This window comes from Cygnus atratus, chromosome 16 (genome assembly GCF_013377495.2).
Source record: "Cygnus atratus isolate AKBS03 ecotype Queensland, Australia chromosome 16, CAtr_DNAZoo_HiC_assembly, whole genome shotgun sequence".
Lineage (NCBI taxonomy): Eukaryota > Metazoa > Chordata > Aves > Anseriformes > Anatidae > Cygnus > Cygnus atratus.
The window spans coordinates 5,324,533-5,341,208 of NC_066377.1; the positions used below are offsets into that span (position 1 = coordinate 5,324,533).

Here is a 16,676-nt window from a genome sequence, read left to right on the forward strand (position 1 = left end):
GCCTGAGGCGTGGGGAGCACGGGCTGCCCGACGGGGATGCGTAAATACGCGTAGGGGTACGGGCCGCTTAAGCTCGTCTGGAAGCTTTGCTTGTGTGGAATATCTACATTAAATAACCTGATAAGCTGTAAATAAAACCTGAAGGAAGCATGGTTTACTGTACTCTGTTGGTTAACTAATAACCACCCCACCACATTTTGCAGCTTGTTCTTCCCCTCCTTACTTGGAAACCACTAAATAATACACACACACAGAGGAGTGGTGTTCCCCTAGCACCTGCTGGGAACCTTACACATAACAAAAAGCAACTCTTGTGCTAGATCACAGAACGGCTCGGGTTGGAAGGGACCTTGAAGACCACCCAGTTCCAAGCCCCTGCCATGGCAGCGACGCCACCCACTAGGTCAGGTTGCCCAGGGCCTCATCCAGCCTGGTCTTGAACAGCTCCGGGGAAGGGGCACCCACAGCTTCTCTGGGCAACCTGTTCCAGTGCCTCCCCACCCTCTGAACAAAGAATTATTAGATGATATTAATAGGCCTTTTGTATTTGACCCGAGTTTCAGAAAACACACATGTAGATCGTTTTGGTTTTCTACAATTTCACAGTTCGTAGACAACAATGGAAAAAAGATGCTGCAACACTGCAGTGCACAGTGTGACACTCCTTGAGTCTTTCTGCCTCTTCAGTAAAGGTATTTGTACTAATTCCAGCCACCTCCATGTACAATTAAAATGCATGCAATTTTAATCAAGCTGAAACTCTTATTTGCCTCTCTAACTCCATTTAAGGATGGAAATGCTACATTTTGAAAGTGTAGAATCATACAGGGATAAAAATGGAAAGAGCCAAATTCTTTCCTTCATGAAGCTAAATATCAGAGAAAATGTGCTTCTAAAAACATTACAGAAACAGAAGAAAAAGCCAAAATACACTCTAAACTATAATATGGGTAGTCACTTAAAGGAAACACTGTTTTCCGAGCTCCAACTTTAATAGTAAATGTGTGTTTTAAATATAATAGGATTGTTATCCTTATATTTTTGTATTTGTCAAGCACCTCCTATTAATGTCAGGTCAGGAGGGAATTAATACTCGTTAATCTGCAGCTATGTGAAAAGTCTAAATATCTCAAAGGGAGTGCACTTCCATTTATAATGGAAAAGTAAATGCAGATGCAAATAATGGAAGTACATCTAAGAAGAAAATACATATTAGGCTGAATTCCAGAAAAAAAGGCTTTCTTAGAGTAAGTCTTACTTGGTCCCTGATGGGACATTATGGAAACTTTATTGCCCAATACATTTAAAATTAGCTTGAATAAAAGATCTAGCAAAATCTATTGCAGAGGTCAATCACGTGTCATCACAGACTGGACAGGATAACCCAATAAACAAGTTCAAACTCCAACACTTGATAACACTTCATGTAGAGATATGAAACCCAACTTTTATGAGTCTCTTTACCAAGCCAAAGAACATAAGCTGTGTAGGGATTCACTATTATTCCATTACATATGGACAGTGAGCAAAATATGAAAGAGAATAATAGAACAATTATTATTTCTTGATTGAGACATTCAGAAGATTCTACCAGGTAAACTCCTTATCATTTAGTACAGATTCTGCCATTCCTACTACTGCAAGATTCATAATACAGTACTGTCCCAATCTGTATTATCCAAAAGAAACAAAGCAGTAGGAAATGCTCATCTAAATCTAGAACCTTCCATCATTAAGTTAGGGACAGCAGAGGGGCATCCTAATCAAAACAACAGAATGATTGGGAAAGTCAGTTCTATCTATGATACAGAAACTATACTTATTTTCCACAAACAGTAGTTGCAAACATTTCTACTCATGGGAGCCTTAAAGGAAGTTGCAGCATGGACTAATCTTCCATAGCCACTCCAATTGTTAATCCTCAAGAAGTTGCAAGTATTAATGGAATTAAGCCATTCAATATTACATATTCCATCGTAATTAATATGCAAAAGCATAATGGATTCCTTGTTTTAATTAAACTTATGTAAAGTTTCTTAAAAGAAAAATTCTTCCATTTTACTTTTCAGAGTTTCTAGAGAACGCTCGCAATAGATACTAATTACTGTTGCAGTGCTTATAATACTGTCATTTTCAGATACCACTAGAATTAACTTCTGTTAATAAGGAATAGCAGCTTCTTGTTGTATGCTTGTTGTTGTTGTATGCTTGCATACATTTTAATGGAGAAAGTCTGTACAAGCCAACAGCTTTATAAGTCATTCAGACCAAGTGGGGAACCACAGATTCTTGGGAGGTGCTCTAGCAACATCGTGCAGTTCCCCATGGCGTTCAGTAAGCAGTCAGGCAGAGGCTCAGTACAAGCTGAGAAGAAGAATCCAGCAACCATGAAGAGGCCACAGTCCGCAGAACCCTGTTTCTCTGCAGCAGCACGCAGAGGTGATTACAGGGCTGGACAGAAGCAGTCACTTGGTTCAGACAGCTTTTGCTCCTGTAACACCTGAGTAGGTAGCAGCCACTATTGAAGCCAAGATTCTCCTCATTTGCAGTGGCTTTTTTGGGCACTGAGGCTACCCCTTCTATAACACTCCATAGAAAGTTATTCTTCCAAAGCATTGCATAAGGGTTTATGGTTTAGTTATCAATAATTTAGACTGAATTGTAACAAATTAGACATCCAAAGTGATACAGAAGTCTAGAAGGCTTTTTTTTTTTTTTTTTTTTTTTAATATTCAGCCTCAAATTCTAGCTCAAGTTACACAGGACAATTCACATCAGAATTCAACCTCTTGTGCAGTGCATATTAAAAAAGTGCATTTCCTTTCACAGAATTTGGATAGGAAATACATAGCCATTTACCTTAGTGGAGTTAAGATATCACTGGCATTTCAATGGCAACTACAGGGGAAAAAAATCACTGTTTTGACAATATAAATTACATAGTGCTACATAAAGTTTAAAAAAAACCAGGTATTTCATGTCACTGCTGCTTTTATTTAATTTCAAAAAATATATGAGACATTAACATCACAAATATTTGCTTCAGTTTATACTATTTTTTTAAAAAATGAGTAATTGACCGATAAGGTTGGAAGTGTTTTATTACTTCTTTGAATTCATTAGCCATGATAAAATGTCAAAAGCACCAGTCAAGACAGAAATAAATAACACGATCTCATGTTAGAAAGTTGCAAATACAGTATATTAAATTATAGCAATATGCTGCTTCACACAACTGATGTAGACAGCACACTAGGGAGACAGTAGTTTTACTCACGATCATTGAAAAGATCTATTACCAGAACAGGGGAACTGCACACCCACCTAAAAGCATCATTCTTTCTTTTACTGATTTATTTTATGAATGTAATCAAGGGCTTGAACTGGAGGTTTTGGAAGTTCAACATCCCCTTTGTCTAGAGGTAACAGGAGTGGTACAAAGCTTTTCACAATAAGCCCAAAAGCCACAGCTTACATTTCTTTGTAGTCTTTTCTCTCAGGCTCATTCCTGCACCAAGTCAGTGTAAACCCACATCTTAGGTCCTCCTTAGTACATAGTAAAGACAAGTTCAGTGCAGGTAGAGGAATCCTGTTTCACATGTGCAACATGAAAATCATAATATTATTAAACTGCACTTCAGGGGATTTGAGCACAACATCTATGCAGCTTTATGGGGAGCACGGCATCAGTCAGAAATGAAGGAAATATAAGTTACAGTCCCTTTGGGGAAAGGTACATACAGAAAAGCCATATTAAAAATATTAAGGCAAGGCCTCTACAATTGCACACCACTTCAGGCCTGAATTAAAACATGAATACTCTATTACTTAGATGTTTCTCTAATTTCTCTTTTATGGCCTACAGCAAAAGTTTTCCACTGCAAAAAAAGAGTGGAAAAAAAGAAAATTCTCTACTGAAGGCCTAGTACATGTCACTTGTATGACATCTATCATGGTCAATAAAAGACCATAAACACGTCCTTTTCTAGGCAGGCATTAGAAAAAAATAATCTTCTGTCAGGGGAAAATGGATGTAATGTATACTGTAGTGAAAACACTTTTATATAAAAACTAACATTTGGACAGATGCACTGTAAAATAAACATCTTACACAACAACTAAAGTATGAAACATCCAAGACCACTATAGCAGGCCAGATTGTGTAGAAAGCCAAATGGAGAATCTCTACTTTTTAGTTTTAACTTCATCACATCTTTAATGTAATGGCTGTATTTAAAAAAAAATGTACATGTATATATATGATCATTCTAGTGAGGGAAAACATTCCCATGATTACTCAAGCTCAGAAAAAAAATTTAATTGTGTGAAATTATGCCAGTGATTAAATCTTATTATTTACAAGATTATATAGCTTTCTGATTCTTAGTGATGATGCAATATCTAAATTAAGATCAGAGGGATTGGATTAGGTTCTGGTTGTTAAAAGCCTTCTTTTTCACCTAATTCCTTGGAGTTTGAGTCTGGAAGAAAAGAAATTAAGTCAAACATTCTTGTGTCTCAACATATTTTACATCTAGATCAATTTCTATTATCTAGTCCCATGACTCAGTAACACAGTTTAAATTTGAAGCCTATAACAATTGCGACGTAATACAGAAGACAATGCATTATTGTTCACAGTAACAAAGAAATTACTGTACTCACTGGTAAACTTCAATTTTGCAATTATTTAAGTAACGTGTTTCCAAGTACCCCTGGACAAAGAACCAAATTATCCATTTGGAAGCATCAAATTTCCGGATTTTTTTTTTTTTGAACAAACACTTCACCAGTTGCCAAACTTGTACTTTGAAGAATTCTACAGAAACATTGCACAGACTCTGTACCACAAGGGCTTATACATTCCAAGGCAGCTTTCTGGAGTGCAGATCCATCCATTCACATTGGGGAAAAAAGTTCACATAAACTCCAAAAATAAGAAAATTAAGTGAAACCTAGTGTGACTTTACACCAATAAGAACAACAATAAGGACAATTACTATAACAAACAAAATTAAAATAACAAGCATCTTCCGATTCTTCTTTTGATATTGCTCTGCCTATAGAAACAGAAAAGAAAGAGTTAATACTTAGATTTCTGCAAAGCTCTAAGTATGGACTCTTGTTTAATATAATTAAGTACATGTACCTCATTTTCTTTGGTAATTTGACTTTTCATATGCAGTATATTGCAAGCAACTCCCACAAAATAACTCTAGTCCAAAGACTTCAGTGAAGATAAACATACACTGAAGTCATATTTATCCATATTAAATAAGAGACTATAAAGAATGCATCCTCATGTTGGTTACGCAACCTTACTGTGAATTTTTCTCAGCAGTTCTCGAGAAGGTCCTATGCCTCCACAGGACATGTGAGCTATACAGAAGAATGATATTATTTGCAAGAACTCTTAGCTATGAGGACTGTGGAAACAAAAATCAAGCAACAGGGTATGCGAAAGTCTGAACAGTAAAAATTGGCAAGATGTTTTAAATCATTTTGCCAACAGAGCATTTCTATATTATAGCTAGAGGACATTAAAATTCACAACAATACTTCATTTTTAATAGGCATTTTTGTTGTACCTGATTCAGCTGTGCATTTTCATTTAATTTCAATTAGAACTGAAAGCTTTCATTTTGTTTTGGTTCTCAGTTTTCTGCTTCATTCCTTCTTTCTTCTAACCACCTTTTCTCATCCCTTTCCTCTTTTTCCCAGGGGAATTAAAACGTGGAGAAAACTCTCCAAAAGCCAAATGAAAGTCTCCTAATAGAAACTAAACAAAACAAAACTTGCATTTAATTCTTTTTTAATTAATAAACCTTTAAAAATTTAAAGGGAAAAGATATTAATTCTTTTCCTTTATAGTCCCTGTAAAAAAAGATATTTTTATCAGATCTTCTAAGGTGGAATTTTTGACCTAAAACGATGTAATACACAGTCACTGCAGTTATTTTACTTAATCAGGCGTTAAGTATCATAAAGCCTGACAAAGTATCACTACCAATTCCCATTTTCCAGTTGAAGCAGAAATTAATAACTAGTGATTCATAACACCAGACTTCTGGAATGAATTAATGCAATTTCTATGAAAGTGCTATCTAGGTAGTTTACAATAATTATGCCAATTAAAACAGAAAAGAAAATTGACATTTATTAAATCAGAATAGGGTTAACAACAGTACTAAAACCAGCAGGGTATCTGTATTTTATGTTACTATTCAGACATGTATGTTTTCCTTGATAGGTGAAAGAATTTTTATGCTATACTGAAAACACCTGATCTCCAGTATATATTGCATCAAAAATCCATACTCTCATCAGCATTCCAAGCAGGGGTTTGCTGACAATTCATTAACTACCACTAGACAAGAAATAGCATTGATTCCAACTGATTCATTTACTTCCAGTTCAGTTTGTGCAAATTGCTTGCAATTACTTTAAGCCTTGTTTGCCAATGGTCAATGCCTTATTTTAGCAACCCACAACTTACTTTTACGTACAAAAAGAAGAAATCTAGAACTAATTTATTTTGCTTTTCCTCAAGTGACTGTTTTTCCTGTGCATATTTTACAAGTCTGCCACAATATAAAGTTGAATGTGTAGCAGTAAGATGTCCGCATTTCCAAAACAAACCGTTCTACTTAGAAGTTTTTACATAAATCTCTCATTCTAATTTTTCCAGTAATGGAATGACTGAACTGAGCTGACAAGTCAGAACTTAGCTTAAAATCAGAACAAAACAAAAAAGCCAGCAAAACAACCACAGAAATCTGTGTTGTTCTGCCAATTGAAACTTTTCAGATGTTCATAGTAAACCTCCACATTAAAAGCAAAAGGTTGCACTTAACTTCTAACAAATGTCACATCGTAAAAGAAAACATTATTTTTCTTGCTGCTCATGCTATTGAGATAACATTTTCAAACTTTAATACATTAACTGGGTGACTGAAACCTAATAGCAAGGTACCCAATAACCAGTCCCCTTTCGGAAGTGCTGAGCTCTCAAAACAAACAGTGCAGTGAGAAGAAATTGTAGATACATTCCACCAGGTCAGCAACATCAAGATCAAAGCACACTGCCTGGACGCCCAGGAAACTATTTGACATTAACAAGCATGATGTTACCAGAAGTTACATGGAAAGTTCCTACTACAGCACAGTAGGGCATATCATACTGTACAGCAATCACTTCTGTCAGGGATTACATATAAATGAAAAGTGACTGAATAACATAATGGCTATTGAATAAATACACAAAACAGGTTAAATATTCTGTCAGCTTACCTTATGTAGCTGTTTTAAACCCTCTTCAGTTTTGATACATGACTGTTCAACGTTGTAGTCAATTCTATCTAGAACCGTTCCCTAAATGAAATGGAGGGAGAGAATGAGCACCAAGTTAAACCTAAACAAACTTCATGAAAAAAATATCATTATGAGCAGCAGGGTAATAAACAATGCTCACAGCAAGCAGCCTGAAATGTTCATAGTTTACGCAGTTCATTAGAAGACCTAGTTGGGACTTCTCTAGAGGACCTCCTTGCTTAATGCCTAACTTGGCAGCTCCGTCACAATCTCACATCACAACCTGTAATTGCCATAATCCTAGCTCAGGTATTTTTGGCTGACATATATAACCTAAGCTGAATGTCTAGAAGAAATAACTAACAGAACTCTATAACTAATAGAACATCTGCAGAATAAACAGATGAGTTATTACTTTTTCCTCATTAATTCAACTTCTTGCAGATTTCAAGCAGAAGAAACTTCGCCTGAATTACTGTGTTTGGAAAAGTAAGGAGTGCATAAAAATACGCTATTACAACAGGAAGAGTCGAGAAACCTTAATGGAATCACCCATCTCTTGCTAAGATTGTGGTGTTGAGGTACCTGTTCTACTATCATTGCTCCCAGGTCCCTAAATATTTCATTGAGATCGGAGATTGACTGTACAATCTGACGGATTTCTCTTTCCCGCTCTTCCACCAGTAATGTGTTCTGCTCCACCAACGCAAGCTGGTCATCTGTAAAACCCTGTTAAAATAACAGATTTGTGGTTTTCAGGTGTTCTTGAGTGAAACCTCTAGAAGAACTATAGCAGTTACATGACTCAATAACACAATGCTCCTTTTGGAATTTCAATGATAGGCAACTATTTAAGAAAAATTTTACTGTACTCTTAAAACAGTTTTAGGTCAGCTAATTATAGTCTTAGCATAGAAAATTTAAATCTTGCATCCTGCCTAATCACATAAACAACTTGTTTTAAAATAAGATCTGTCCTAAAACAATGTTTTTTATTGATCTATAAAACAGATACAGGTAGGTGTCTTGTATTTATGGCACATCTACTGACAGATCAGCATTACAGAAAGTCCCAGAATATCAATGATCATTAACACATGTAAAGACATGCAGTAATTCTGATTTTTTTTCTTTTACACTGTACAGACCTTACTGTTTGTCTCCCAAGGCCATTTACAACTGCACAATATCTTCCCCCTCCACATCCCCATCACTCTTATTTAGAGATCAAGTGAAAAGCCTCTTATACACTAGATTAGCTAGATGTGCCTTGCCTTTTTGCATAATTTTTCAGTTGAAAAGCAAGCATTACAGATACAAGTATTTTGCTGCACTATTGGATGGGACACAACAGAACAAATTCCAACATAGCTTAGAAATGTAGCATACACAAACTCCGCAACAAAATAAACCAGAGGGTGCCTGATACTACTGTTCAACGTAAGTGCACAGAAACAAATCCTTACACCATTACTTGCAACAATCTGTAATACTGAAAATCTTCAGTTACGCTTTAAATTCGCTTTATAGAGTGCCATCTTCCACCAAAACTCAGCATCACACCGACACAATTCTCAAATAATTACTCTTGCGTATGGCCAGAAAGGTAGGGTGACAAAGGACTGCACTGTGTTTACACACCTTCCAGTCCCTGTCAGTCATACAATGAGAATTCAGCAGCCGCACTGAGTTCCCTCACACTGCAACACTAAGGCCAATGGCACGCTTGTCTTAACATCAACAGCAATACTCATTAGGAAAACGCATCACAAATCTGCAGAAATAGAATTTCCATGTAGTTTGGTACTCAGAGTGTACCATTTTGATATTTTCATACTAGAAGTAAATTAAGAAGATTCTTTGTACTGAATTTGCATAATAATAACTTACTCTATCATAAAGCGTATCATCCTCCCCATCATCCATCAGTGGGACTGACGTGTCAAAGAAGTGTTTGGATCTTTCCTCTCTATTCTTCATGCCTGTGAAAGACAAACTGTGTTGGAGCACGATGTTTACACACGCTGATGTCATTCAGATTTCCTAGCACTTTTCAAAAGTGTGTGCAAGTAGGAGAGTATTTTCCAACAGCTTTTGGAGGAAACATGATAGATACTGGAGAGTAAGAGTAACATCTGAAGCACTAGACAGAAAGGCATATGAAAAAAATCTACCTGATAAATGACAAAGTGTCTAAATTCTAATTGTCACATAGGCTTACTATTTAACAAAGCATAACAAATTCTAGCACACTTATAAAACATTGATTGTACCAGCATTTTTAAGTCATTACATTCCATGAAGTTAAAAGATTTTGAGCAAGCTAAGAGCCTTAAAGTGTGATCACTAGGCTGTTTTCTAACAGATTCTCTCAGGAACATCCCTCTTCTGAATTGTGATCCTCAGTTCCACCTGTACCATTTATACCAGGGGAGGAAGAAATTGAAGCATTACATCTGAAGATTTTTTTTTAAATAAATAAGCTTACTTTACTTTGCCAAAAATAGAATTGAACACAATGTTAGACTTTAAATAGGATATTCCATTCTTAATCTGTTTACTGATGCACAATTTTAATTTATCACAGACCATCTTTTAAAGTTTAATCTATCATAAACTACAAATCTAATATAATCCTGGTGGTCCTGTGACCATCACTAACCAAACTTTTCCGTACCTTCCCCAACAAGAAAATAAGTAAACCTTAATTAGTGCTTTCCACAAGAAGTAGCCATGCATTACTGTATCTCTTATGCTTACGTTTGAGATAGTCAGACTGTGCATGCCTGAAGTTGGTGGATAGGTCCTGAAGTGACTGTGCTAAGGAAGACACTACATTCCTGAGAACACGTGCTTCTTGTTCCGTACAACTACGTGACTTGCTCTGCAAGACCTGGACTGCTCTCTGACATCTGTGAAATAACTGAAAAAACAATTGCATTAGTATAGAAAAGATACAGCAACACACGTGCTTTAAATATCACATTGCCAAGTTCCAAAGACTAATACTTTTGACCTCTAGATTTTTAAAATGAATTTCTTATTGCCCAGTGCAAAGTTTAAAAAGGCACAGAAACACAGAATATAGATTAACAACCTAAATCTAACAGGATAGAGTTACACAAGCACTTCTGATCAAAGGCATTTTCTTCTTCATAACTGTTTGGACTGGAAGTCATATAATACACTCGTGGATTTCTGTGAGGTAGCTGTAAACGTGATTTAATTAAGTCTTCCAATCCCATTCCAAGATAGAAAAGCAAACAAGCAATTGACTCATTGAAAAGTTCACTGAGATGGTAAGTGCAGTACCTAGCATAAGAGCCCAGGACTTCTGGCTCACTCTAATAGTGACAAGAGAAGAAATGCTTTATCCCAAGGAAACCGCTGCCTTATCATGATACGCATTACAGATATGTCAATGTTGGTTTAGAAACAAAAGCTGTCTGTACCTGTGTGATCTCTTGGGTCGTTATTTCTATTGCACGTTCTTCGTCACTGCTGTCATCCAGTGTTGGTCTGTTTAGATGTTTATCATGAAGACTGGCTAATTCTTTCATCTTCTGTTTAACCCTGGCAATATCATACTGAATCTAAAACAGCAAAGCCAACAATAAGGAAAGGGAAGTGACTAATATTTCAGGGGAAAAGGTTCGGACAAATGCTACACAAAAATATTGAAAGAAATCTTTAACAAAAAGCGGACCAAAGATCATAAAAAAACACACAAAAAGCTAATGTCTTAGTAACTGAAAACTCAGAGTATGAGTTTGCCATTTTTAAACCTCCTCTTGTTAATCTAAGAGAAGACTGCTGTTTTCAGATATTCTCCATTAAGTTGGAGTTAATGTATTTATCATTATATAATTTAGTAAGAAAGGTTTAACCAACTTCCAAAAACACAAACGAAAATTCAGGTTACACCTTCAACTCTGTCAAACATGCTACAGACTAAACTTTACAGTTTAAGTTAAATTACTTGCTTTCCAACTAGTCATTACGATAGATCTGTAAGGACGATTACTGTCTTAGTAAAAAAAGGAGACTGATCACCTTTCTGAACACGCAAACTGATGAGCTGACCTGTTTGAGATTTTAAAAGCATTTTCTGAAAGTCAAGAAGAACTTCACACTCCAAATACTGGAAAAGGCTCTTAATTGGATGCCTCCAGAATCATTCCCTCATATTTGTCCAAATACTTCTGTAACTTGCAGCTCATCTGTGCTACACAAGCAGGAAAACCTCTCCTGCTAAGACACTTAACACTTCTTGTTTTCAAATAGTAAACTGCTAATCTATGTAACTGAATTCCTCAATGGGTTCAAAAAAAGACTAAAGAATATGCTGAATTTTTTGTACCCTCCTTTCTGCATTTATATCTGAGAAGAACTTTGCTTTGCTGAGAGCTTTAGGACTTTCTTGAAGTCTCAAGTCTAAGTGCTCAGCTATAGCACGACTACCCTAATGGCCCAGGTATACACAGTGCCAGTACTGGGCTCCCGCTGATGTTACAAATCCAGTCTTCTGGAATCTCTGCTCCTCGACAATCTCCCTTTATTTCACTTGCAATATATCTTTCAAAACAATAAATCACAGCTTGCCTGACATTTTCTCTAAACAGGGGTGTCAGAAGTTAGAAAAAGTGCTTGCTTTGATCTTTCTTCTAAAACCACTTCTATCATAAAAGTTACAGCATTGGCACTGCAACTGACAACACAAACAAACTCCTACATGAGAAAAACTCAGGGCTGGATTTGCCATACAACTTACTTCGTCTGCTCCATCCACCCATTTGGGAGGTAAGCGTTTTGTTACTCCAATTGCTGCCTCAGGATCTAGACTTATTCCTGATACCAGTGCCATACGATCATCAGCAAGCTACAAAAGATACAAGAAATATCCTTAAAAAGAGACAGCAAATCAACTTTACTCACACTAGATGCAAATCCTTGACCAAAAAAAAAAAAAAGTACTTGTATGCCTTCCCTTCCAATTAAAATCTCAAAAATGTTTGCACATGATGCAAGTATAATCATGACCCACTTTTTCTAATGAGCTCTCCCATGTACTAATGATCTATATTCTCCCACTTCCTACAGGATATGAAAGTTAGTGTAAATTCTTAACAGATTTTCAAGGAGAAGAGATGTTATTGCAGTGAGAATTCGAGTAATTCTTGCACTGGTACATTCATATCAAGAAGTGATTCCCAGCCAACAGAACCCTACCAATCGTTTACCATGGTTCATACTGAGCCAGATAGGTCTGACAATCTCATTTTGGAAAATCTCCAAATAAAGATCTTTTATATGTACAAGAATAAACTTGCAGGAAAATGGGTGGAATAATTCTCAAAAAAAATTCCAGGGATTGTCAGAGAGTAAAATAAAACGAAGTGCCAGCCAGCTTTCACACTGCTTTCCACAGATTCACAGCAGTGTTGGGGACAGGAAAAAGATGAAAAAAAAAAGAGTAAAAGAAATGTAAAATTACAATTAATAGTAGTCTGAATTTTGAGTAACTCCGGTGCCACAACATTTAGTGCTGGGGCCTTATGCGCTCAGTCATCTTCCTCCTCTGAGGGGAAGGCAGGAAAATGGAACTGGAAGATGGTACAGATATTTTTTTTCAGGTTTTCAGTTGAACCAAGCTTTGTAATTCCAGAGATTAGATATCTTCATTTACTGGAGACAGAAAAAGGCGTTATCATAAATGACACCGCTTAAAACATACCTAATTACTTCACTGTTTGATCTCAGGGAAAGATTTCACACAAAAACTCTCTTCCTAGTTCTCTCAGATTTCTACTTTTCCCGTATCAGACTTGAAATCTCTGCAGTCCCCCACCCCTTTTAAAAACCAATATTTATTCCTTCCTTAACAATTCCCTCCTGAAAGCCTGTTTTTTTTTTTTTTTAATCCCTGACATTGTTTCCTGAGCAAAGTTTATAATTTATGCATAGCATAAAATATTATCAATAGTTTCACTGTACCATGTCCCATACGCATACAGTAAGTCAGACTAGTTTATACATATATACATATAAATACTATAACATTATTTCACAAAATGCTCGTCTTCTCCGTATACAGTAGAAGGATGAGGCTGCATGAAGACACCCCATCCTATATAAAGAGGTTTAATAAACTTGCAGAATAAGGAAAGGGACATTTTAGCTCAGTTATGTATGCTTGATGCACCGTGACAAAATAAAACGTGAAAAACAATACCTCATCCAACTCCTGAAGCAATTTGTGGATCCCATCAGCCCCATCCAGTTAGAGACAGCAAAAAAATAAAAGAAAAAAAAAAGAGACATAGGACAGATATAGTATTTTCTCAACTGACCAAATCCTAGGCTTTTTATTTATTAAACATGATTGTTTACAAAGAACAAAACAAATTGACTTCAAACACTATTCAATAGAAGTTCAGTATCATGATATATTTGAGTAAGCATTTTGCTTGATGTACAAACTTTTTTTTTGTATTTCAGCTGCTTGATTAACAGAGAAAACGTAAGAGATCAGGTTAAGAACCCGTTTGATTTCCATACTAGCTTCACAGCGAAGTTTCTAGTTACTAAAATTTCAAATTGAAAAGCTGCAATATATTGAAGCATGACAGCGAGGGTAATTTGACTGTAGTATTTAACATCCACTGGTGATTTAGGTTTGACTCTGATTGGAGGATCCACATACAGACTTCAGTAGGACATTTATTGGTAAGCATCCCAGTTATCACAGGTTAAAACAGACAGCAAACGACGAAAAGCAAAAGCAAACACAGTTTCTGCTCACTTATGTACAAACTCCAATTATGCTCTAGTTTCAGATACCCTTAGTTTTATGTGCACCCCCAAACCCCCCCAAAAATAGCATCTGCAATGTATCTGCACCTTTGTAACTCATTACTCCTTGTAGCGTAGGGGGTATGTGTGAGCACTGAGATCTAAAACAAGGACAAAGTACTTGTGGTTTAACAAAGCAGAAGGCTTCAATCAATGACCTCTTTTATCCTATACCAAGATCTTGAAATACTACCATATTGTCAAGAATGCTATTTTGATTATCTGAGTTTAAGGGGTGGTTGACAGTCAGCACGAGAACGCATCTTCCAGGGCAGAAAGCAGGTTTTGACATACAGCTCTCATAACACAGGACTTTTCAGGAGAAGCCTAGAGAATGAACGAAGCTAAATCAAAGCACTATGAGCTAGAATTAGCAACACTGCCCTGTATACATGGGCTCTGCTCTGGGAATACCACCCCAAAAAAAAAGTAACTAGCTAATAGTGATAAACACCTTAGAAACAAAGGTGAAGAGCTCACAGTACCACCTTCGCACTTCTTGCCATGCTTGTAACAGGGAGCTGCTACAGAACTCTGTCCACCAGATCACGGCTGAGCCACTGACTCACCTGCTTGACAAGGCCCTAACAATTTCCAAACACTTCACTTTGGTTATATTTGAATCAGCATCCTAGAAAATGCTTCAGTTCGTATCAACAAAGACTGTAAATAAGCATCTTATGCAAGTGCTAAGTGTTATTGCACTCGCTGTTGAGTAAAAGTAGTTTCGCTGCTCAGTAGCCTGTAGGCAAGTTCAAGGATCAAAAAAATGATATTGGCAAGAAAAATTACTGACAACCAAATGCAATGCCTAATGAAGCACGCATAATACATATCACTGCTGATATTTCCGGATCTATAAATGCAATTCAATGCATAGCTTATACAGATGTAATGAAATTAAAAATGAACAAAGACTGTTCAGTGGCAACTCATCAGCTGAAGTAAGTTTTGTAGCATGAAGCTCTGCTTTTCCTAAAAAAAAAAAAAAAAAAAAAAAAAAAGCTTTAACGGGAAGATGGGAGTGCCAAAAGATATTTACTGGAGGCTACTACAAATGGTAAGTTTGAAGAATCAGCTTTAAAAACTGGTAAAGCTGAGCTGCCAGGCTGTTTCACTACTGCAATCAACAGTTTTCAAACACCCTTCAAATTGCTCTAAGGAAACTGCTTGTTTATAAACACCTTTTTGTACCTACTTCGGGAAGAATTATTTCAAAAATTCTGAACCTTTCAAAGCAACCTTTAAGATTGCCATCCCAGTGTGACCAGCTCAAAACCTAGACAAAGCCACACACAGTGCCACAGAACAAATAGCTTTTTGAAGTTTCTGTTAAGAGGGATCACACTAGAATCTCCTGACGTCCCCCTGTTGCAGATGAGATGACTTTGGGTATTACTCGCATTTGGGGAAACAACAGACATCGGAACAAACTATGGAAAAAGTCAAGCAACAACAGGGATAATCTACAGTACTGTATTTAACGGTGCCCACACTGCAGCGGATAGAAGAGCTCTGCTCTATGAAACAAATTATTATTTTTTTTTTCCACTGGGGAGACAGCAGAGAAAAAATAAGCAATGGACAAAAACCTCACGTCAACACTGCCATGAAGTTATCTGAATTAAAGAGAGGCGCGGTGAGCCCAGAGCCAGGCCTCTTCTATTCGCTTTTTGGGAAAGGGGAGCACGGGGGGACGGGGGGCAGGGGAGGGGAGGGGAGCAGCACCGGGGGCTCGGTGGGGTCTGGGGAGCGGGCACCCGGCTCGGCTCAGCACGGTACGGTAGGATGAAGGGAGGAGACTCACCGCAGCAGCCATGCTACGTGAACTCAGAGGGCTGGAGGAGCCGTAACTACTCACTTGCTCGGCCAGCAGCTGCCGGCTCTGCACCGCCTTGTTCCGCAACAACAAGAACGCGTCCGTTAGGCGCCGGGTGGCCATGGCCTCCCGAGCCGGCGCCCCCCGCCCCCCAGCCCCGGGGCCGCTCAGCGCCTCAACGCCGGGCCCTCGGCCCCAGCCCCGCCCGGGGCCCGCTCAGAGGGCCCGGGGAAAGGCCCCCGGCACCGGGCGCCCCCGGCCGCCGGCCGCGGCCATGCCCCCGGATCCGCCGGCAGCGGCCCGGCCCGCTTCCGCGTTGTGCATCGCCCGCCGCCGTCCGCCCCGCTCCGCCCGGGCCCGCAGGCCGCAGCACTAGCGTTCCGGCTGCCTGCCGGCCCCCCCGCCGCCCTTTTAGGGCAGGAGGAGCAGAAAGCCCCTCGATCAGCCCAAACAGCTGGGAAATAACCCCTCACACAGGGCTGACGCAACCCCAAAACCCTATGGGTCCTGGCCTTGGTGGTGGTGGTGAAGGGTGTTAGTGCCTTGTGGTGGTCGCCGTCTCAAAGGGCAGCATCCGTCTTTACACAGCCGTCACCAGGCTCCCTTGGTGATGGCACAAAATGTCTTAGCATAAAAAAGGCCTAACATTTCCAGAGAGTTTCCAGTTAACTCTGTACATTTACTGCTTCTCACT

General features: G+C 38.2%; 1 protein-coding gene across 7 annotated transcripts; it reads right to left on the reverse strand.

Annotated features, from left to right (window-relative positions):
* Window positions 1–1,252: 1,252 nt before the first annotated feature.
* On the reverse strand, window positions 1,253–16,222 carry STX16 (syntaxin 16). 7 transcript variants are annotated; one of them, XR_007708916.1, is made up of 10 exons: window positions 16,024–16,222; window positions 13,544–13,587; window positions 12,083–12,190; window positions 10,764–10,904; window positions 10,072–10,234; window positions 9,202–9,293; window positions 7,897–8,040; window positions 7,291–7,371; window positions 5,589–5,779; window positions 1,253–5,060 (listed from the first exon to the last, which is right to left on the reverse strand). XR_007708916.1 is itself a non-coding variant. In XM_035548360.2 (9 exons), exons 1-9 carry the CDS (start codon window positions 16,103–16,105, stop codon window positions 4,956–4,958), a joined length of 981 nt encoding a protein of 326 aa, XP_035404253.1. In that variant the 5' UTR covers window positions 16,106–16,211; the 3' UTR covers window positions 1,253–4,955. The 7 variants fall into 7 exon arrangements, 5 of the variants coding, with proteins under 5 accessions (XP_035404253.1, XP_050569950.1, XP_035404254.1 ...); XR_007708915.1 differs by lacking the exon at window positions 13,544–13,587 and having other exon boundaries at window positions 15,971–16,222; XM_035548360.2 differs by lacking the exon at window positions 5,589–5,779 and having other exon boundaries at window positions 13,544–13,555; window positions 15,971–16,211.
* Window positions 16,223–16,676: the final 454 nt, after the last annotated feature.

What these genes read in the sequence shown, in the direction of transcription:
- STX16 (XM_035548360.2), bottom strand. Translation starts at nt 16,105, where the DNA reads ATGGCCACCCGGCGCCTAACGGACGCGTTCTTGTTGTTGCGGAACAAG. An exon ending in GGGTGGATGGAGCAGACGAA is followed by an intron (nt 10,905 to 12,082) that starts GTAAGTTGTATG and finishes TTGCTGTTTTAG; the next exon opens with ATTCAGTATGATATTGCCAG. An exon ending in GTTTAAAACAGCTACATAAG is followed by an intron (nt 5,061 to 7,290) that starts GTAAGCTGACAG and finishes CTGTTTCTATAG; the next exon opens with GCAGAGCAATATCAAAAGAA.